Here is a 23,126-nt window from a genome sequence, read left to right as displayed (position 1 = left end):
TTGCAGGTTCAAATGAAGGTGTACCTTTGATAAGTAAGTAATTTAATTTGTAAATAATTATAAAATGGGTCTTTTATAATTCATTGGTAATTAGAATTATACGCCTTCCTTTTTTGCAAATATTCTTTTGACATTATTTCATTCCACTTGCTGGACATCAGTAGTTATTAACTTATAATATACTCATAAGATGTTAAAGTTATGGTATTTGGTTTATTTTCTCTTTAGAAACCTTTAATTCAGTTCAAAATAGAGTTAAGTCATAGAATAAAAATATAGTCATCATATGATTTTTATTAATTTCTATTACAGATCCTTATCTGGAAGAACCAAATGATATTCAATGCATTGAGGGTGAAGATGCAATTTTAACATGTAAACTAAAGCCAAACATTACAGCAGTAAAATGGTTAAAAAATGGCAAAGAAATAACTCAGATTGAAAGGTGTATAATGTCAACGGTCGATACACAACATACACTTACAATAAAGAACACCATAGAAAGTGACAGTGGAGACTATTATGTGCAAGTTGGAACATTTTCCAAAAAAATACAACTCAATATTACAGGTATATAAACCACTTATAAAACTAAGATTTGAGCGTTAACTCAATTCCGCAATAGTTGCGCTGGCAACTGAAATGACATTGTCTTAATATACTGAAGTTATTGATCATTGTGTTTTTGAAACACACCAACATTGATAGTTTTAAATTTACATTTTACCTATTAAAATAACATGTCTGTTTAAGACACTTAAATATAGTGCAAATCTACAAAAATTGCAGATCAAGATCTTCTAATAAAGAGTTAAAACAAGGCTAAGCAAAGCAAAGCAGATATTTTACTACTCAATCAATTATGTAAAACTTCAATTGTTGGTAACATATCACGTTTATATTTTTATATTACTTTTGTCATTTTCATGATATATCAATAACATTTTTTTTTATAAAAGTCCAGATGTTAATATAATATGTATCATGTCAATACTGAAAATCGTACGGTTCGTGTGGATAAAAGACTATTATCACCAGGGCAACAGTACTCATCTAATAACACATTGACATCATACAATAACGAATTGAAATTCATTGCATCAGATATGATTAAAACTAACTATTTCGACATAATACATAAAATGCACGACAGAATGAAAACAAATTAGACTGATCATCTTAACCATGAACAAAGAAAGTAAGACCGTAAAGAAATAATGCATGGTAGCAGTAGATTTGTTTTCATTTCATCATGGGTTGGGCATTTATATTCGATAATTTTACCCTGAGCGTTAGCGTCATCTCAGGATGATTAATATAAATATCTAATTCAAAAGTGAAAATAACCTATAGTTGGTTTTTTTCTGCTGAGATCATGACCTGCAACTATATATTATTCAAAAATATACATTTTATAAATATCTGTTAGCAATTTTAGAACACTATTTGATTGACGAAAATTACGATAGATTGATGCGAAGCATTTAATTCAAACATATTTCAGCAATCAAGTCAAACCATTCAATTAGTTCAGTCTTCAGTTATCAATGTAGTGTTTTGAGATCATGATTGACTTTTTGTCGTCCCTACTATTTTGTTCATATGTGTTTTTCTTTTCAACTTATGCATGTTCTTTCTGTAATACTTTATATTCTTTTTTTTTTTTGCCTGAAGAAAGCACATCTGTATGTTTGATACTTTACAGAAACATTATTGATAAATGCACATAAAATATCCTCTAAAAAAGAAAATATTTGATAATTGCAAGAAACAACTCTTAACAAGAGACAAAATGACAAAGAAATAAACAGCTATAGGTAATCAAACGGCCTTGAAAAATCACCAAAGCCCATATCTCATAATCAGCTATAAAAGGGCCCGCTATGAAAACTATAGAACCATTTAAACTAAACAGCTGTAAATTTGTTATGCATTTTACTCTCGTTCTTTCCATGTATGTTATAGTTTTTAAAGAATTTTGTTATAGATCCTTTTCTGGAAGAACCCATTGATATTCAATGCATAGAAGGTGAAGATGCAATTCTAACATGCAAACTTCGGCCGAACATTCCAACACTTAAATGGTTGAAAAATGGCAAAGAAATAACTCAGATTGATAGGTGTATAATGTCAACGGTCGATACAGAACACACACTTACAATAAAGAACACCACAGAAAGTGACAGTGGAGACTATCATGTGCAAGTTGGAACATTTTCCAAGAAAATACAACTCAATATTACAGGTATATAAACTATTTATAAAATTAACATTTGAGCTTTAACTCAATTCCGCAATAGTTGCGCCGGTAACTGAAATGACATGGTCTTAATATACTGAAGTTATTGATCATTGTGTTTTTGACACACACCAACATTGATAGATTTAAATTTAGATTTTGCTTAACAAAATAACATTTCTGTTAAAGAATTCTTGAATCTAGTGCAAAACTGCAAAAATTGCAGATCTCGATCTTCTAATTTAGATAAAGAGTTAAAACAAGGTTAAGCAAAGCTAAGCAGATATTTTACTACTCAATTGATAATGTAAAACTTCAATTGTTGATAACACATCAATTTTATATAACTTTTGTGAATCACATGATATATCAATAACATTTTTTTTATAAATGTCAAGACGTTATTAAAAATTTTATCATGACAATACTTAAAATCGTACGATTCGTGTGGGTAAAAGACTTTTATCACCAGGGCAACAGTACTCATCAAAGAGCACATTGACATTATTCAATATAGAATTGGAGTTCATTGCATCAGATTTGATTAAAATCATCTATTTCGAAATAATACATAGAATGCACGACATAATGAAAATAAATTATCTAAGACTAATCATATTAACCGTGAGAAAAGAAAGTAAGACCATTAAGAAATGATGCATGGTAGCAGTAGACATTTTTTCATTTAACCATTGGTTGGGCATTTATATTCGATAATTTAACACTGAGCGTTAGTGTCATCTCGGGATGACACATATAAATATCTAATTCAAAAGTGAAAATAACCTATAGCTGATTTTTCTGCTGAGATCATGACCCGCAATTATGTATTATTAATGTTATACATTTTATAAATATCTGTTAGCAATTTTAGAACACTATTTGATTAATGAAATTTAAGATAGATTGATGCGAAGTATTGAATTCAAACATATTTGAGCAATCAAGTTAAACCATTCAATTAGTTCAGTCTTTAGTTATCAATGTAGTGTTTTGAGAACATGATTGACTTTTTGTCGTCCCTACTATTTTTTTCATTTGTGTTTTTCCTTTCAACTTATGCATGTTCTTTCTGTAATACGTTATATTCTTTTTTTTTTTTGCCTGAAGAAATCGCATCTGTATGTTTGATACTTTACAGAAACATTATTGATAAATGCACATAAAATATCTTCTAAAAAAGAAAATATTTGATAATTGCAAGAAACAACTTTTATCAAGAGACAAAATGACAAAGAAATAAACAGCTATAGGTAATCAAACGGCCTTGAACAATCACAAAAGCCCATATCTCATAATCAGCTATAAAAGGGCCCGCTATGAAAACTATAGAACCATTTAAACTAAACAGCTGTAAATTTGTTATGCTTTTTACCCTCGTTCTTTCCATGTATGTTATAGTTTTTAAACAATTTTGTTATAGATCCTTTTTTGGAAGAACCCATTGATATTCAATGCATAGAAGGTGAAGATGCAATTTTAACATGCAAACTTCGGCCGAACATTCCAACACTTAAATGGTTGAAAAATGGTAAAGAAATAACTCAGATTGAAAGGTGTATAATGTCAACAGTCGATACAGAACACACACTTACAATAAAGAACACCACAGAAAGTGACAGTGGAGACTATCATGTGCAAGTTGGAACATTTTCCAAGAAAATACAACTCAAAATTACAGGTATATAAACTATTTATAAAATTAACATTTGAGCTTTAACTCAATTCCGCAATAGTTGCGCCGGCAACTGAAATGACATGGTCTTAATATACTGAAGTTATTGATCATTGTGTTTTTGACACACACCAACATTGATAGATTTAAATTTACATTTTGCTTAACAAAATAACATTTCTGTTAAAGAATTCTTGAATCTAGTGCAAAACTGCAAAAATTGCAGATCTCGATCTTCTAATTTAGATAAAGAGTTAAAACAAGGTAAAGCAAAGCAAAGCAGATATTTTACTACTCAATTGATAATGTAAAACTTCAATTGTTGGTAACACATCAATTTTATATTACTTTTGTGAATCACATGATATATCAATGACATTTTTTTTTATAAATGTCAAGACGTTATTAAAATTTTTATCATGACAATACTGAAAATCGTACGATTCGTGTGGGTAAAAGACTTTTATCACCAGGGCAACAGTACTCATCAAAGAGCACATTGACATTATTCAATATAGAATTGGAGTTCATTGCATCAGATATGATTAAAATCATCTATTTCGAAATAATACATAGAATGCACGACATAATGAAAATAAATTATCTAAGACTAATCATATTTACCGTGAGAAAAGAAAGTAAGACCATTAAGAAATGATGAATGGTAGCAGTAGACATTTTTTCATTTAACCATTGGTTGGGCATTTATATTCGATAATTTAACACTGAGCGTTAGTGTCATCTCGGGATGACACATATAAATATCTAATTCAAAATTGAAAATAACCTATAGCTGATTTTTCTGCTGAGATCATGACCCGCAATTATATATTATTAATGTTATACATTTTATAAATATCTGTTAGCAATTTTAGAACACTATTTGATTAATGAAATTTAAGATAGATTGATGCGAAGTTTTGAATTCAAACATATTTGAGCAATCAAGTTAAACCATTCAATTATTTCAGTCTTTAGTTATCAACGTAGTGTTTTGAGAACATGATTGACTTTTTGTCGTCTCTACTATTTTTTATCTTTTGTGTTTTTCTTTCCCTCCAACTTATGAGTGTTCTTTCTGCTATACTTTATATAGCTCTTCAAATGTTTGGCTTTGTGCGTTCCTGATGAAAGTAAATCCAGAAAAGCGCTTCGGACGCAAGAAATTAAAAACATGTTGTTGTCAATATTTTACATCACTGGGTCGATACCTCTGCTGGTGGACTACCAGTCCCCCAGGGTATCATCAGCTCAGTAGTCAGTATTTTGGTACTGACATGATATAACAAACTTTACTAAAATTGTCCGTTTATAAATTAAGAAATTATTAAGAAACTAAGGTTTCAATTCTCTAAGGCAAAGTTGGCTTTAGATTAATTTGGCTTTTTATTTTAGGTATTTTTGACATATACAAATGTAGCTCTTCAACTGTTTCGGTACTTATTCATCTTCGGATTTCAAATGTTTGGATTTGAGCGTTCCTGGTGAAGGTAAATCAAGAAAAGCACTTTGGACGGAAGAAATTATTAGAGTCTTGTTTTCAATATTTTACATCACTGGGTCGATTCCTCTGGTGGTGGACTATCAATTCAGGGATTTCATCAGCTCAGTAGTCAGTATTTCGGTATTGACATGATATAACAAACTTTACTAAAATTGTCCATTTATAAACTAAGGGATTATTAATAAACTAAGGTTTCAATTCCCTCAGGCAAAGATGGCTTTAGATTAATTTGGCTATTATTTTAGTATTTTTTTCCATATAGCTCTTCAACCGTTTCGAAACTTACAGATTTTCGGATTTCAAATTTTGGCTTTGAGCGTTCCTGATGAAGGTAAATCCAGAAAAGCGCTTCGGACGCAAGAAATTAATAAGGTGTTGTTTTCAATATTTTATATTCTTTTTTTTTTGACTGGAAATTGCATCTGTAGGTTTAATACTTTGCAGAATCATTATTGATAGATGCACATAAAATATCAAAATGTGACCTCTAAAAAAGAAGATATTTGATAATTGCAAGAAACAACTCATAACAAGAGACAAAATGACAACTATTAAAAATATACATTTAATAAATATCTGTTAGCAATTTTAGAACACTATTTGATTGATGAAAATTAAGATAGATTGATGCGAAGCATTTAATTGAAATATATTTGAGCAATCAAGTTAAACCATTCAATTAGTTTAGTCTTTCGTTTTTAAGGTAGTGTTCGGAGAACATAATTTATAAAGGGAAACAAAATTAAAAATCTAAAAAAGAAGATGTGTGATAATTTTAAATTACAATTTTGGGTTTTACCTTTGGTTTGTTTTTTTCCCTCCAAAACATTTTCATTAAATGGCAAGTCTTAATCATATTATCAGTTTTAACATGCATATGTTGCCAAACATGAAATAGAAGCATCCTCTGTGACTTTTCCATATTAAAGTATCTAGATTAAATAAAATTTTTTCATATCCATGATATATCAATAACATAGTTTTTTTTACTATAAGAGTCCAGAACACTGTTTAAATATTTTTATTCTTGGCAATACTGAAAAACTTGCAGTTTTTGTAGCACAAAGGATTTGTATGCCCTAGTTACATTCAGCTAAAAAACATTATTCAATATAAATTTAGATATGATCAGAAGGAACGATTTTGAGATAATACATAAAATGCACTGAAGACAAACATCACATTAGCCTTTTTCAATTGATTTGTATAGTACGTTCTTATGTTGTACTGTTACACAACTGTCCCAGGTTGACACGTTAAACCCCGCAACATTCTGTATGTATGTGCCTGTCCCCAGTCAGGAACATGTAATTCGGTGATTGTCGTTTTTTATGTGTTTAAAAATTTGTTTTTCATTATTTTTTTGTACATGAAATAGGCCGTTAGTTTTCTCGTTTGAATTGTTTCACATTTGTCATTTCGGGGTCTTTTATAGATGACAATGTGGTATGGGCTTTGATTATTGTTGACGGCCGTACGGTGATCTATAGTTGCTAATTTCTATGTCATATGGTCTCTTGTGGAGAGTTGTCTCATTAGCAATCATACTACATCTTCTTTTTTTATAAGCTGATCAAATGATGGCTTAGTAGACAATTACCTATCAATGAGTGCTTGTTTATGTGAATTTAAGCGTTCATCATGCTAATATTCAATTAAATACAGTGGTCATAAAATAAAAGTATATAACAAAATCATATATTAGCAGATAAATGATTCGGATGCAAAAGTATCCCTTTTAAACGCTAGCAACCTTTCCAAAATATATAATAAGGACATATCATGTTTTCTTGGTGTAGCTGCTCTTTGGTGTATCTCTTCATGTCAATTAACGGACGTATCTTAAGGTAAACTTTAAAGAAAAAGCCATTATCTAATACCATGAAAACCATTATTGATCGGAAGAAACTACCTGGTCAAATTGTATAGTATGTCAAACTTGACAAATTATCTATGTTCACCTGAGTTGCCAGATAACTTCATAGAGTTTATCTGCTGCAACTAATTGATGACTTTTACCATTTCACATTTTCAACGGTTTACCTATGATCGAGACAACCATTTGAAACTGTCAAAAAATCAACAAATAGCAGCATTTTGACAAGCACATTTATACAAGATCTATCAAATGGAAGTATAGCTGTTTCAATCAATGTATTGACCACATGTGGTATTATCCATAAATGACACCATGCATATATAGATAATTTTAGTGTATCAAACTATAGTATTATTGCTGATCAATTCAAAATAACCTATAAACCTCAATCAGACTTGGAGTGGAGATAAGAACTCTAAAAAATAAAAAAAAAATGTTTTTGTTGATTTTTTTTATATTGACAAAGTTTCTGCCATTGAAGAATATAAAAGCATAAGTAATTGACAAATAAATTACATTCAGAGTATATGTATATTAAACCAAATAGGGTCATTAGTAAATTAGGTTTTAATTTTTTATGCTTATGTTTAATTATGTCAATTACTATCAACGTATACACATTTAGTTGTTAAATGAAGTCTGTGATTTGCCATTGTTTGTTTATTTGCGCTGACAAAAACAACTTAACTATACCTGAATCCTCAGTTGGCATGCATGTTTGTCTATTGGTTATCTTTTTGCTTATAGAACTTCAAATGGAGATTAGCAAGGACGAAAGAAACACTTATATGGAGGCAATAGAATCCGGAAAAGAGATCAGACAATATGTAAGAGTTCAGGTCATTGGCAAAGATCGTGTTGGAAAGACAAGTCTTGTGCGTAGACTACTTTATCTAGAAGACGGCAAATATGATGGAAAAAGCACGGATGGAATTGAAATTAATAGAAAATGTCATATAAGAAGAAATGATGGAGCTTGGTTTGTTGGTGAAGGTAAGAAGTAAATTAGCAAAAATAACGAACTCTAAGAAAAATTCTAAACGGAAAGTTCATGTAATCAAATGGAAAAATCAAAAGCTCAAACATATCAAACGAATTGACAGCAACTGTAATATTCCTGACTTGGTACGGGCATTTTCTTATTTACTAAATGGTTGACTAAACCTGGTTTTCTAGCTATACTAACCTATCATTTGTATGAGAGCCGCTTAACATTCACTTATATTGACAGCGACTTGTACCCAAAATAAACGAACATAAAAGGTAAAAATGTCAACAATAACAACACTTTTAGTCTTGATTAATTGCGATTGTAAGCTAATAAGGTAATAACTTGTACAAATTGTATTCTACCTTAGCCTATATGATGTTCTCAACAAATCTTTTCCCTTTTAATACATAATACTAAGACTAATGACTAAGACCAACAGTTATAAACTTTCAACATATGTGTACTTTTTGTATACCAAATATATGACCAAACTTAAAACAAAAGTCAACATATAGGTGTAAAGATGCATAACAGTCTAAAATATAAATTATGATGAAATAATCAACTTGTTGCATGACAGTAAATCTTCTTACAATTCGGAGTTTTCAGAGGCAAAAAAGCTTTGAAATGTCGAAATCATAAATTAAAAAACTGCGTGAACGATCGACCAAAATTAGTTTTCAGAGACGAACAAACTGTGAAATATCTGCCATCTCTTCAAACAACTCTGATGTTGTTGTAGTTGCGGTCAAATAATCAAATAAGTTGAACTGTTTATGGAAATTGTACTAAAATGAGTATCATGTATCGTAATGAGAAATCAATAAGCACTAAGGTAATCTCATATACGAAATATTCTATTCAACAAGGAGGAGATTTTGGCAAATCGTAAGTTTTTCATAGCTCCAATGAACATTACCTTGAACAGCAATCCTGAAGTTTTGTATTTAGTACCGAAGCTCCCCAAAAGTCCGTACACACAACTGTTCATTGATGGATCACATGAATGGTCATCATAAGAATTGTCCATTAGACTGACAAAGAAATATGTCCGTAATAATTAATATTAACTATTCAGAAATAGTGTGAAACTGTTTACTCCCGTAGTGGTATTAAACATAGATGGATTTTTAAAAATCAAAGGAAATTCTGTATAATTTTACAACTCAGACTTTCTCTGAATTGAATTCTTTCAAAACTAGTGAGTTTACAACCCTGAATACCATCATCCCCCTTGTGACATTGAAAAATCGTCGAAAAGAAATACTCCCGAATGCTATTTAATATAAAAAATATGTGTTGTCTCATACGCTATAAATTTCTTACTTTGTGATACCACACTGCATGTTGTGTTCATAGTGTAAAGGTATTGCATGACACACTGAGAACAAGTGATAAGTATGCTGGAGTTTCTTATTGACAACATATGTGTTGTACTTGGGGGTAGATTTTTAAAAATAAATTATTGTCTGCATAGTTATGGTAACGAAATGTGCGTCTTTCCTTCTCCGACTCTTCTTATTTTCCAGTCAGACACTTCAAAAGTAAAGAATCAATAAGATTTTATTCATTTAATTTTATTTTCTGATAAATTGAGGATGTTTGTTCCATTATCAGTTTTGAAATTATGAATATCACCCACCTTAATAGTAATATACCTATTGTACATGCATATGGGATATATTTCCAAACGTATTCTGTGTTAAAGAGCTCACATTTGCTACTCAGACCTGTTAAAAGTCACCGGTGTCTGAACAGTAAGTTGATGGACCAGGGTTTTGGCAAAGAACTTTCGTCCTTTTTCGAAAGACCTTGTTGATAGATATTATGCATCAACTTAACAAATAATACATGGTGGTGTTGAAGTATAGATTCGAGGTTCTTACGTTGTTTCATATATTAATGTCGTATGCGAATGTGTTGGTGTCGTTGTTGTATTAACTTTTTTAAATCAGATTAAACAAAAAACATGTGTTTACCGCATAAGTGTAGCTTACAATATTTTTTGACATACTTCAGGATTTATTGTTGTTATTTTGATTAGAGTTTAGCAATACTATATATAAATGTTTAACTATAAGGGTATTAAAGAAGTGTATGCTTATTTTAGAATTATCAACATTCTATATAAATATATATCGTCAAGCTTTTTAACACAAAATGCTGTTAGGCATTTACTTATCATACTGTTTAAGTCTTCATATCAATACATTGTAGTTGACACACAGAAGGAAATGATGAGACGGATAGGGCTGGCTGTTGATATGAAACAAGCAAAAACAGTTACTCATCTTGTAGAAGATACGGAAACGACCCAAAATAAACAGATACCAATTGCATCTACAAAGGACATTTTTCAGGAAACAGAAAATAAACTGACTGACCAGGAACCGCTTCTATCAAGACAAAAGAACAGGGAAACAGAAACGCTAAATGTTGTACCTACAATATATGATGATACAACATTTGCAGGTAATACCCCAGCTGTTACAACCAACAACGAAGATGCAAATGAATTAAGCAAAGATGACAAAATGATGTCACAAACACATATTGATTTAAAAAATGCAGAATTAACTGATGATCATGTCATTTCTGCTGACCAAATAACGGACTTGGTGATTAAAAAAATGGATGAAATTATATCGAGTTCCAAGATGGATAAAGAAAAAAAGGAATCCGGAGATTTAGTAGAATGTGGTATTTGGGATTTTGCTGGCCAAAAAGACTACTATGCCACACACCAGACATTCTTTACACCATATGCAATATATCTTCTAGTTGTAGATATTGAAGACGATATTAAACCAATCACACATGATGAAGATGATTGTACTTGCATTGGAGGTAAGCTTGTCGTAAGTTTAAAAGAAAATATTCATATAAAAAAATCACATACTAAACATTAAATGGACAGATCAACTTAATGATTCATGGTGTGATGTTCCAGTTTGTGTATCGTATGGAGATTGAATTTTCTATATGGTTCCAGCTGCTATTTGGCAGAAAAAAAACAGCAATTCTTACTTTACAGACGATGAATAGCACTTACAGTTGCAGCATGCAAGTCATAAGTAATAGGCATACTTATAACATGACTAAGAAGTTAATAAGCATTGTATGTAGCCTTCTTAACTATTTTCTGTTATTTTTAACAAATAAAATTAAATAAGATACATAGGCATTGCTTTTTTCGTTTCATATTCATGAAAGCAATGCAAAACATGAATTTCTTTTCAAACAACTAGCTTGTATATTTTTTTTCAAAACTGCTAAAAACTGGTATGACGTATTGCAGGCTATGTCAAAAGATTAAATACAATGGTACATGAATATACAGTGTACCAGTAACGCATACAAAAATATCTTACTGTGTGTCTTGTTTCTTGTTGAAAATGTCAAAAAGTTGTATACAATTAAATTTGTAATTTATTACATAACTGTTTATATGAAGTTTATGGAAGTGTATGGAAACATTATTGTTAATTATTACGACTATCCTACCTAACTAAATACTTGTATGATACATTGTTATAGATACAGAATGTAAGAACCTATCAACATCTTAACTGGTCAGTTATGTAAATCTAACCAATTTTCGATATAATTATATTAAGTAAGGATATTTTGATTATCTGTGTCCCCCAATTTTGAATTAACAAGTGGCATTGTTAATTTGAATGACAAATATTCGAATGGATTTAAACGAAATCAGTCCATCATGGTCACAAGTTACCTAAATAAAACGAAGAGTATTAACCTTTAACACAGATTTAAATTTTTGATAACATGTATATATACGGCGTTTGAAAGGTGTTTGCTAACGCTTTGAAAATCATTTCTAATTGTCGATATAGTGTATTGCCCAAGTGTCACTCCACAACCTCACTTTAAAAAGAGAAAACATACATTTTTTTGTATTTCCTTTCAGATTACGTTGACTTTTGGTTTGACAGTGTTCATTGTTTTTGTAAAGATCATTCAGCAGACAAACTGAGTCCACCTGTTTTAATGGTTTGTACTGGTACTGACAAGTTTGAAAAGGTAACATAATATATATATTTTTTGACACAACTATGTGTTTAACTGATATTACTGAGTAGTTTCCCTTCAAGAAGTGACAATGATACGTTGTCTCGATGACAACGAATATCGCAGGATTTAAAAAGTTGGTATGTTAATCCGGTAGTGAATGTGAAGGTGTAATAATTTTGTTTAAAACTTTAATTAGGAAAATATTGTTTCATTTTACTAGATGATTATCCTTTTTAATACAGTTGTTTTAATAAATACATGTAAATTCAACAAATACAAACTACATTCATTTGAGACATAACGCATTGATATTTCTGTTTCAAATATCTGCAAGGAACACCATAACTGACAACTTCATAGCAAAAATGGATCAAAAAAGGTTGATATGAATTATTCCTGGTTTTCATTTTTCAAATGACTATTACAGTATCTTAAGACTGCTTATTTGAGGTATCTTATCAATTGGTCATTGTGTCAGCAAATGACAATGTTTAACACTATATTAACAGGTTAAAGATAGGCAAACAAAATATGAAGACAAATTTCTTGACACTGTTGGCAAACAAACAAAATTCAATCACAGAAGAGGCATCTACTTTCTTTCTAATACACACTTTAAAAAAGAAGATATGGACGAAATCAATAGATTAAGAAAACACATTTCCAACATTGCATTTGAGATGAATTACTTTGCTGAAAAACTTCCGACAAAATGGATTCAACTAGAAACTGTACTTGAAGTTTTAAAAGAAGATTCACCCATACATGTTTATTCTTGGGATAATCTGCTGAAAATATCCCATAAAAATCTGGTAGAAGAGGGAGAACTCCTTGCTTTCCTTAATTACCAACACAAAATTGGAAACATAATATTTTTCGACGACATCAGAGAATATATCATTCTACGTCCAGAGTGGCTAGTAAAGTGTTTCAGATGTCTTGTATGTGATTGCAACATCGAGAAGAGGAATTATAACTTGATTTCTCCAACTACTTGGAATCAACTGAAGATTTCAGGGGAATTACCAGAAACATTAATCGATCAGTTATTTCAAAAAGAACCCGAATTGAAATTTGCAGACCACAAAACGCATTTGCTTAATGTCATGGAAAAGTTTGACATTGTAATAAAACCTCAATTTAAAGATACCAGCACCGACAAATGCCAAAAGTCAGATTCTTACTATTTGCCGTGCATGATTGAAAATTCATCATCATACAAATCTATTTTGGATACATTTATTCCAAAGAGTTCTGATGTTTCAATTACACCTTGGTTGGTTTTTGAATTCGAATTTCTTCCTTTTGCCTATTTCAATCACATTTTGTTCTATTATATTAGAAAATATGAAGTTTGTAAAGTAAAAGCTTTATACCGAGGGAAAGCAGTGTTCTATTTAGACGAACTCAGTAAATTTATCATCTGCTTTTCACGTAATGCTGTATCCGTGCAAATATGGAGGTGGGATGTTTTGGAGGATAATGTATATCAGACCATTTTGAATGAATTGTGTGATATCATTGAAACCATACAAGGAAAATTAAGGCACACTATATCATACAGTATTAAAGTAAAATGTAGAACCGGAGATTTCTCTAAAAGTGAAGATAGAATCCCCCTAAAAGATGTCAATGACAGAGAGGTATATTTTTGTAATGAACATTGTATCCCACACAGCATGGATGACATAAGAAACAGCTGGTTTAAACATCATGTGAGTATCTTAAATTTTTTAGAGATTTGATTTTAATAATCTATATTGTGTCTCATCAATACCAGATGAATCCCCTTATACATATTAAAATGGCTCAGGTTGCAATACACAAAAAATGGACATGCATAATATGTTAATTTGTTTGGCAGCTCCTACTGCGATAAAAGACATTCTATTTTTACCAGCTGTTTTCATTGTATACTAATTAATCGATTAAGGGTATAATTTTAAAGATAAGAAGATACTTTTGACTTATTTTGATCAATCAATTTCTAAAACTATACATACAAATACAATAGTTAAACCCTAGGATGTTAAAAATTGAAGGCTTTTACTTGTCTACTCCTCAGTCAATCCTTTCGGTTAATACAGAATGAGAACAAATCAATAATAGGACTGTATATTTCCTATAGATAATTCATTAAGTATGTCGTATTTTTTTCATAAAGAATTTAGAACAAACACATCGAAATCATTACAGTTTCAATCTTATACAATATACAAATAACTGCCTTTATTTTCAAGTAAAATAAAAAAAAAATACCGAACTATAGGGAACATTCAAAACGGAAAGTTCCGTATAAAATGTCAAAACCAACAGCTCAAACAAGTTATACGCATGAAAAAAAACTGTCATATACCTAACTTGTTAGAGGAAACTCCTTATGAAGAAAATAGTTGAGTATACCTAGTTTTATAGATAGCTTAATGAGTGTCGCAGAAAAATGCATTATATTGCCAACAACGCATGGAAACTTATTGGAGAAGAAATTTGAAAAATAGGACTACATCAGTCAACTTTGTGTTATAATCTTAATTATAATACAAACAAAGAAATATGCATGTCATGTATGTCAAAATGAAAATAAAAGCTAGAATACAGAAAACTACCATAGCATAATAACACAATGACGGGATGTATATAAAAAAAGAGACTAAACAGTAAAAGACAACACATAGTTTAGGTTATGAATAACGAAATTACAAAGAATGTATACATCAATACCATCGTGTATTATTTGTGAAGTTGTCACGTACCGATCATTGTTGATTCATTTTTTTTCGTGGGAACCAATTTTCGTGAATTAAGAAAAACTTGCATGTTCGTGGATATTTGATTTCGTTGGTTTAAGGTAGTCTGCATACAAACCTATAGAAAATTCATCATTCGTTAAACATTTAATTTCGTGGTTTAACTGTACCCACGAAATCCATGAAAAGTAGTATCTAAGTAATAATGATGAATCCACAGTATCAGGTTGTCCGCATGTTGATATTTCAAAATATGAAGCCTTTTGTCAAGTGAGCGCAGCAATGAGATAAATTTATATTGGTGATACTGATTATTACAATTAGCATGTTTTCTCATTTCCCCACTCCTTAACCATTTTCGTATGCAACAAAGCACATTTTTTATTTACATAAATATCAAACAAGAAGAAATATCAAAACTGAAACTGTAATTTCTTCTATTATGTAACTTTGTTATCAAAAGTATGACTTATTATGGAAAAATCGAACTAAATGCCATGTTCTTAGATAATGATCCGACAGTTATACTATAAAACAGTATCATACAGTTCTACCCTGATACAGATTTGGACAGTTCTACCCTAGAACGTATTTCGAAAGTTCTACTCTAGGACTTATTGCGACTGTTCTGCACATAATTAACGTACTAAGTTACTAGTCCATCAGCTGGTAAGGCAAAATTTCAGTTCTGTGTTACATCCCAGGGTACCGCAATTTTTTGGTATAAGTCTAAAGAGTAATGTCTGAAGAGTATTTTAAGAGGTGTTAGACTTTTGAAAAAGTGTCCAAAAGGGGTTAAAAGGGGTCTTATTTAAGAGTATATCAAAAATTTTGTTTCACACATATATACAGAAAAAAGAAAAAATAACCAAGTATTCGGTACAATTACACTTATTAAATTGAACAAATCATATCTTATTAATACGGAGGCTAATTTTTATTTAATTTTTAAATCGTATAGGACCAAGAAAAAAAGGGGGAGGGTAATATCCAAAATTCATGATGATGAATGAACCAAAGCATACATACTAGTTTTCTTGATAAAAAAGGTATATTTTTTACATTGAAACAAAGAACATCAAGTAACTAAAGAAAGTTGAACAAAATTCAAAGGTAAGAAAGGGAAAAGCATGGAATCATGGCGGTTGGTCTAGCCAATTGATGCTGATCAAATCGTTCTTAACAATCCAATCATGATTTTTTGGCGATGGAACAGTGTTGTGTTATAGAGCAGATTTCCAAATCTTTGCCTGAAAGTTGAATCGTTTGATGTGCTTTAACATTGCATCTTTTGTTGGGGCAGTAGATGACAATGAATGTTTTTTTGCATTGCAAAAAAAAAAATCTGAATTTCATTGATGTTATTATAATCGTATCCATATATAGCACACAAAAACCTCTCGAGTGTTTTTGACAGTTCTTCGCCTACCTCTTTTAAAATTTTCACCAAGACGAGATAGAACTTCTGAAAACTCCACAGAACGTTTCAAAACGTCAAATGCTTTGCTTTTTCCCTTACCAGACAAAGCACTAACTGAATCACAACCACTAAAGGCGTGAAATCCTGTCAGTGCTCTACAAACATTCTCCCAAAATTTTGCGCACAATGATTGCACATTTAATAATCTGCATTTGGAAGAATAATATTTGAACTGATGCGATTCTGAAAATAGCAGGCCAATACTTCCACATCAGATTGATTTTATTACAATGGAATCGTAACCTTTGTCAGCTGCGTGTTTTGCATGGAGAAACATTTTTTTGTCGGCTTCTTCCTGTTTGCTTAGAAGCTCAATGCATTTTACACTTGTCACTATTTCATTTTCAACAGTGATACAAATAAATCAATTCCTTCAAGTGTAAATCTATAGGATTGTTTAATCCATTCCGACACAAAGAATTTAACAAGAGCAACTTTGTTTCTACCAACTGACAACAATTTCCTCCATTGCCGAGGACACGACTGTGATGGTCTCGAAATTATTGTTATGATTTGCCCTCCCAAGGACCTGCGATCCCGTTCTATTTTTTTTATGGATATTGTGGGATACTGATCAGTGACAAAATCAATGCGGGGAGCTCTTTTTGAAACTGAAAGGATGGTTTTAAAAACAACATTTGCCAAATCAGAAAAAGTACTTGGTATCCTTGTGATGGATTGAATGACTGCCATGCAATTAAATATCCACACGCTTTCCTCAGGAATAGCTTGTATTTGCCGATTGACTTTTGAACAAGCCGTTCACTGATAAATTGTCTGATGCCAACATTCCCTTTTTATAGGCGTCGCACATTAATTCAGAGGAAGAAACAGTGCCCGAGGACAAGCCTGATAGCTGCTCAGATGTCTCAAATGGGTTTTTCCACCTTTGCAGTGTTTGAACCAATTTCAAAACGTCAGTTTCATCTCATTTCATTCGAGTTTTGTCAAGTTCTGTTTGTGTGGATGTTTCAGGATTAACTATTCATGCCAAATCTCGACATTTTGATGATATTGAAGCTCTGTCATGTGCATTTAGCAACCAACGTTTAACAGAACCTTTATTCAAACTGAAACAAACAATGCCATCTCTTATTTTGGTATCTCTGTTTAACGTTTGCTCGATTGTTTGGTCAACTTGAGATCTAGAAAATCCATGAGAGCTTCTCTGAACACAAAAACCACCAGATGAAAGATATACATGGGCATCAGGATATGTATTTTGCAGATTTTGCATGTGAAGCAACTATACTGACATGTATCGGGAATAGTTTTGACGGTCATATGCGAAAAACCATGGTAACATTTTTTCAACACATGCCAAAAGAAGTTCCCACTTACCTTCCCTTGTTGCTCTTATACATACCAATAAAAGTTCGACCATTTCTATGTAAGAATTTCAGAACTTTTTCATTAGTCCCTCACTTAGATTGCAATATACACTAAATGCCTCAAATAGGTTACCAACAGAAGGTGAAATTAGCAAGGTTTTTAAGTTGTTTTCTGTTAAATTTTGTCTGATTTGAACTAAGATTGACAAAGCAGATGCTGAAAATTAGGATCGAGAAATTCATTCTCATCATTTGAATAAAGCCAAGAACCAAATGCTTTCCAACGTAATCGTTCAAAAGCTTCAGATACAATTTTGAGCAATCGCAGCGCTCGATTATAATGTTTACCTTCAAATACACCAGTCAAAGAACCTGACCCAATAACTCCAGACTCCAACAGGAGATCGCCCAGCCCTGCATCGCCAAACCGTTTCCCAATGACTGCTATAAAAGCACATGTAGTGTGACAATATGGACAAAATTTATAAAACAATAGTGAAGCAATATATCCAATTAAAAAGGAAAGAAAAATGATAAAAAGCACTATCAAATGAGGAACAATGTAAATATTACGAAAAGCAAATAAATAGTAACCCGATGGTATGTCAAATCGACATAATTGTGTGCCAAGTAAAGTAAAAAGTCTAAACAAATTCCCCAACTGACTGTTTGACCTACGTTCAAAGCAATGTTTGTCGATTGAAAGACTGAACAATCTTAACTCAATCACCACATAGCTAAAACACAAAATGTAAACAAGCACACCTTTATTGAGTTCGATAGAGTGCACCTTTTCAAAACGCAAAAAATTAACTTTAATATGTATTTTTTTCATAAATATTTTGTTACACATTTACTTTATAAAATTATTTGTCTCAAAAAAACAACATAATCGACAACTAAATGTTTGATTTCAGTTGCAAATTGATAAGCTTAAAGTGCGTATGTGTGAATATATTGTCAACTGAATCGAAGACGGTAATTTAATGATTTCCGGTATTTCACGTGTATTTGCACGTACACATGTTTTATTGAATAATTCATATTTTAGACGATATATACATACTGCAAATAGTTTAAACATTGCATACTGGTCAATTTTAAAGTTTAATTCACACAAACGGATAATTGTATTACGAATTTCTTTATGAAATGAGAAAATATGCCTTAATTTTAACCCCAAAAAATCGGATTGTTTGTAATGTAAATACACACTTTTTTTAAACAAAAAGTCTTTAGTTTTACATTAAATATGATAGTTTTATATCTGTTTTAATTGTTTTAACCTATACTTTATTTTTTTTCAATCGCTTTATATCAAAAAATTTAATTAAAAATTACTTAGTCGGGATAGCTAAATAAGGGGATCATTGTAAGGGACGTTTTTAAACCTTTTTTGGACACTTTTTGTTTGGTCTAACACCTTGTATTTTATCAATAAGATACTGAAGTTGAATTCTATCAAAAAAAATTGCGGTACCCTGGGGTGTAACACAAACTCCTTAACTAGAGCGCTTTTGAAAACTAGCTGATGGACTATACTTAGTATTGTACTAATGTAAAAATGTTCTAGATAAAACTGTTTTATGATACATTATTTTGACAGCTGTGAAAAGACGCCAAAACTAATTCGAAGAGTAGTTATTAACCTTTCAAAAATCTGGAAGTTCAAATTAAAGGTTCACGTAATAAGATTTTGTCTTTTAAATAAAGGTGTGATATATTGAGGCGGACATATGTTATTCGCAAGAGTAATGCCGTCACAAAACTAGATATAGGAAGATGTGGTATGAGTGCCAATGAGACAACTCTCATTCCAAGTAACTAATCTTCTTCGTTCTGTGTTTCCTCTGTTCGCTTTACATATCGCGATTATATTGAGATGACATCCAGTGAACCTGTTAATCTTACATAAAACTAATCACAGTCAAGTAATCATGTTAATTTTAATCCTAGACATGTTTTATCTGAAATTGATCTGTTAAGCTTTTTTTCAATTTTTGCTGGTTTCTTGTGTTTACTGCCTGTAAAATGCATTGTAGAATCAAAATTATGTTTCCGTTATTTTATATGTGAATGTCAAATTAAACATCCCATTCTGATTGTAAAAAGAGAGTGACTGATAAGCTGGGAACATTAATGTAAAGTAAATTTTAAGTCAAAACCCTGTTTGATTTATCTTCCTCTGAGCAAAGTCTTCGGAGAGAAAAGGCTACCATTAGTCTAAAATCGATTAAAAAAAAACATCAATTAACATTTTTGACAATCTATTTATTTTGATGTTTATTAATTAATACAGATGGACAAGGATATACAAAAAAACATAAGTCTTTGATAAACATAATCTAAAATGTAAAATTAATGATTGGAAAATATAATTTATTTCATGTAATGTACGGATAAAATTTAAAAAAAAAATGTTTTGCCTCTCTACATTCGTAGGTGTTTCTTTCATTCTTATAATTGCCTCTACTTTTGAAAAATACTGGATCCGCCTCTAAAGGTAAAGTTATATTCGAACTGTGCAGTATATCACAGGTAGTTAATGGCCACATTCGCTGTGCATTATCTAGATTATAGGACTGTGAGAACAAAGAAAATTTGGTCTTTGTCATATGTTAAGTATACATATACAAGCTGGTTACTTGTAAAAGAAATAAACAGCAACTTTCTCCCAAGATTCCAACGTGACCTATCTTTATAGTCAGCAATCAACAAAAGGGTTGCGACTTATTAGTTTTAAATACCTATCCTCTTTTAATGTTCCTGATTTCTTAATCGAGGAGGCAAGAACTTAGAAAAAAAAATGGCTTCAGTTACTTAATTAATTCTAATTGAGAGTAAAGTAGACACGTTGTGGATTTGGTGCGACATAAGTTTGACCCGCTAGCCCCTTTATGTCCTAAATTACTTGGCTTCTTCTTGGAATTCGGAGACTTGGAAAACAGTTTTATCTGACTACTCGGTAAAAAAGGGCAACCAGGTTAAAAATATCAAAAAATGTGGTCATAATCATTACCATCCAATGTATATTAGAGAAAAATCATGTATCTGTAATATTCTGTAGATTGACGAGTCAAAAATGAAAAATAAAACAATTGTGCGAATTGCAACTGATTCAATGAAAGTGAAAATCGGAAATATTCAATCAGTCGTATTTTTCGAAATAATAAAAACCTCGCAATAATTTCTAAATTGAACAGTAGATGATCACATCTCGCCATGAAACACAGGCTACCAGTTGAGACAGAAAATATGACAACCTAAATGTATTCAAAGAATATGTGTGATAAGTCATGTTTATTTTGTACGTCGATTCTGGTCAACACATCGCTAATTGTAGTATGACATTTTTCAGGATAGGTATTACAAGAAACCAGACCAAAAAGGACTGGTCTTGATTGTTGACCTCTCGTACGGTGCTATAGGATATCCGAGTTTCGGTAATGTATAACATTTACTGTAAAATTTACTAAAATTTACATTTACTATAAAATTATAAAATTAAAAAAATCTATCATCTGGTTATCGATCTTATAAGGAACCACACTATTAAAACAAACCGTACTGTTTAATTTGAAAATTGTTATCATGATAGACAAGCTTAGTATTCAGTAATCCGTAGTTTAGTAATTTATAATAAATTTTGACTAATAAGACTATAGTTTGTCTATGCAGCGGGTTTTTACAGGGACATTCACGTACCAAAAATGTTACTGGCATGCATTTATATTTCATGAGCTATCTTGGGTAAACATATCCTAAATGATATCAATGGAAGATTTTAAGGGGAAAACAGTGTTCAGTTTGAAACCAATTAAATTAGGTTATTAGTGTATATTATAATGTGCTTAAATGATAAGAATATAAATCCTGCAGGAGGATATTGTAGTGAATTGTTAAAGCTATATATTACGTTTTAGCACAAAAGTAAAACCATTTTTGTACCGGTGTTTTACCAATTTTAGAAGCTAATGGTTAATCATCCTAATTGAAAATCGTTTGCCCATATTTTCGAAAGTTTTTTTTTATCTTGCTAACCTATCAATTGCATAACAAAGTTGAATGATACATTGTTGTATTATCTTATTGTACAATATAAGTAATTTGATTTGTTTAGAAAGAGCCATATGTCAAACTATACATTCAAATATAGACTGAAACCTCCTTGTCCGAGGTTAATGTAATCTCTTTGTAGTCTTTTGGTTTGTTCCCGTTAAAAGATATTTGGTCTAAAAATACCAAATTGCTAAAAGGGGCCTTTCAATAAAAAACGAATATATTGTGATCTTCTGCTATGGGGAACCCTCCTTCCCTGATATGTGATTAGGTTTTTGATGTTTTGTACTAACACAAGTATGTATCTGATACAGCTGCTTCCTTTTTTTGTTCTTAAGAGCCAATCTGCCAGAAAACCATGCAAAAACCGTCGGAATGCCAATTTTGCCAAATGAGTTCATATTTGGCACATTGGTGCACCTTAGTAATGTAAATAACCTCACAAAATGTTTTTTGAAAATTTTGAACCGATCTGGATTTTTTTTTACCACCATCTTAAAACAGATGAAATTGCTCGAAAACTGCAAAAATAAGCCTTTTTTGGCATATTTTTCAAGTTAAAATAAAAAAATATGGCAACAATAATTATTTTTTGATAGTTGTTCCTAGTAATACATCACATTAAGTGTAAGAATGCATAGAAATAACAATGCTGTCTATTAAGTGTATGTATAATCTAACCGTTTCAATATGTCTTGTTTAGCCTCATGTCCAAAATGGCTGATTTTGGTCATCTTTCAGAGCCAAAATACTCCAAGACCCGTTTATTATTGTAAAACAACATATTTGGTTGCAAAGTAAAACTATATATACCCAATCAAAAAAAATATTAAGCTCGGCAAATAATGTTGGTATCTCGTATATGCCAAAACAAAATGGGGTAACCTGCATATTCAAATTTTCTCAATTTTGCCATCTAGTTTGTAACTACTGACATAATATTGGAGCTGGACTTATAAATAAGTATAACAACAAATTGAAAAGAATAATTCATGTTTAATTTAATGCTTTAAGCAAATAATCAAACAAAAGAACAATTAATTCATCATAAATGAAGAGGCTCATGGGAGCAGAATAACTTAAATTAACAAATTATGCACTAAAAGCGGATAAAAACACACATTTTCAGAGCAGCAACTTTAAAAGAGAATTAATACAATTAAGTAAAAGTTCAGACTGTAAAAGA

The 23,126-nt window shown here is 31.0% G+C and overlaps 1 protein-coding gene across 1 annotated transcript; it reads left to right on the top strand.

The window, feature by feature from the left end:
* Positions 1-5: 5 nt before the first annotated feature.
* On the top strand, positions 6-21,335 carry LOC143084251 (uncharacterized). Its single transcript, XM_076260660.1, has 9 exons — positions 6-33; positions 313-570; positions 1,988-2,245; positions 3,663-3,920; positions 8,045-8,290; positions 10,506-11,135; positions 12,220-12,332; positions 12,833-14,038; positions 21,240-21,335. The coding sequence occupies exons 2-9, from the start codon at positions 453-455 to the stop codon at positions 21,333-21,335; spliced, it is 2,925 nt and encodes a 974-aa protein (XP_076116775.1). The 5' UTR covers positions 6-33; positions 313-452.
* The last annotated feature ends 1,791 nt before the right edge of the window (positions 21,336-23,126 follow it).

This window comes from Mytilus galloprovincialis, chromosome 7 (assembly GCF_965363235.1).
Source record: "Mytilus galloprovincialis chromosome 7, xbMytGall1.hap1.1, whole genome shotgun sequence".
NCBI classification, from domain to species: domain Eukaryota; kingdom Metazoa; phylum Mollusca; class Bivalvia; order Mytilida; family Mytilidae; genus Mytilus; species Mytilus galloprovincialis.
This window is presented reverse-complemented; position numbering and strand designations above follow the sequence as displayed.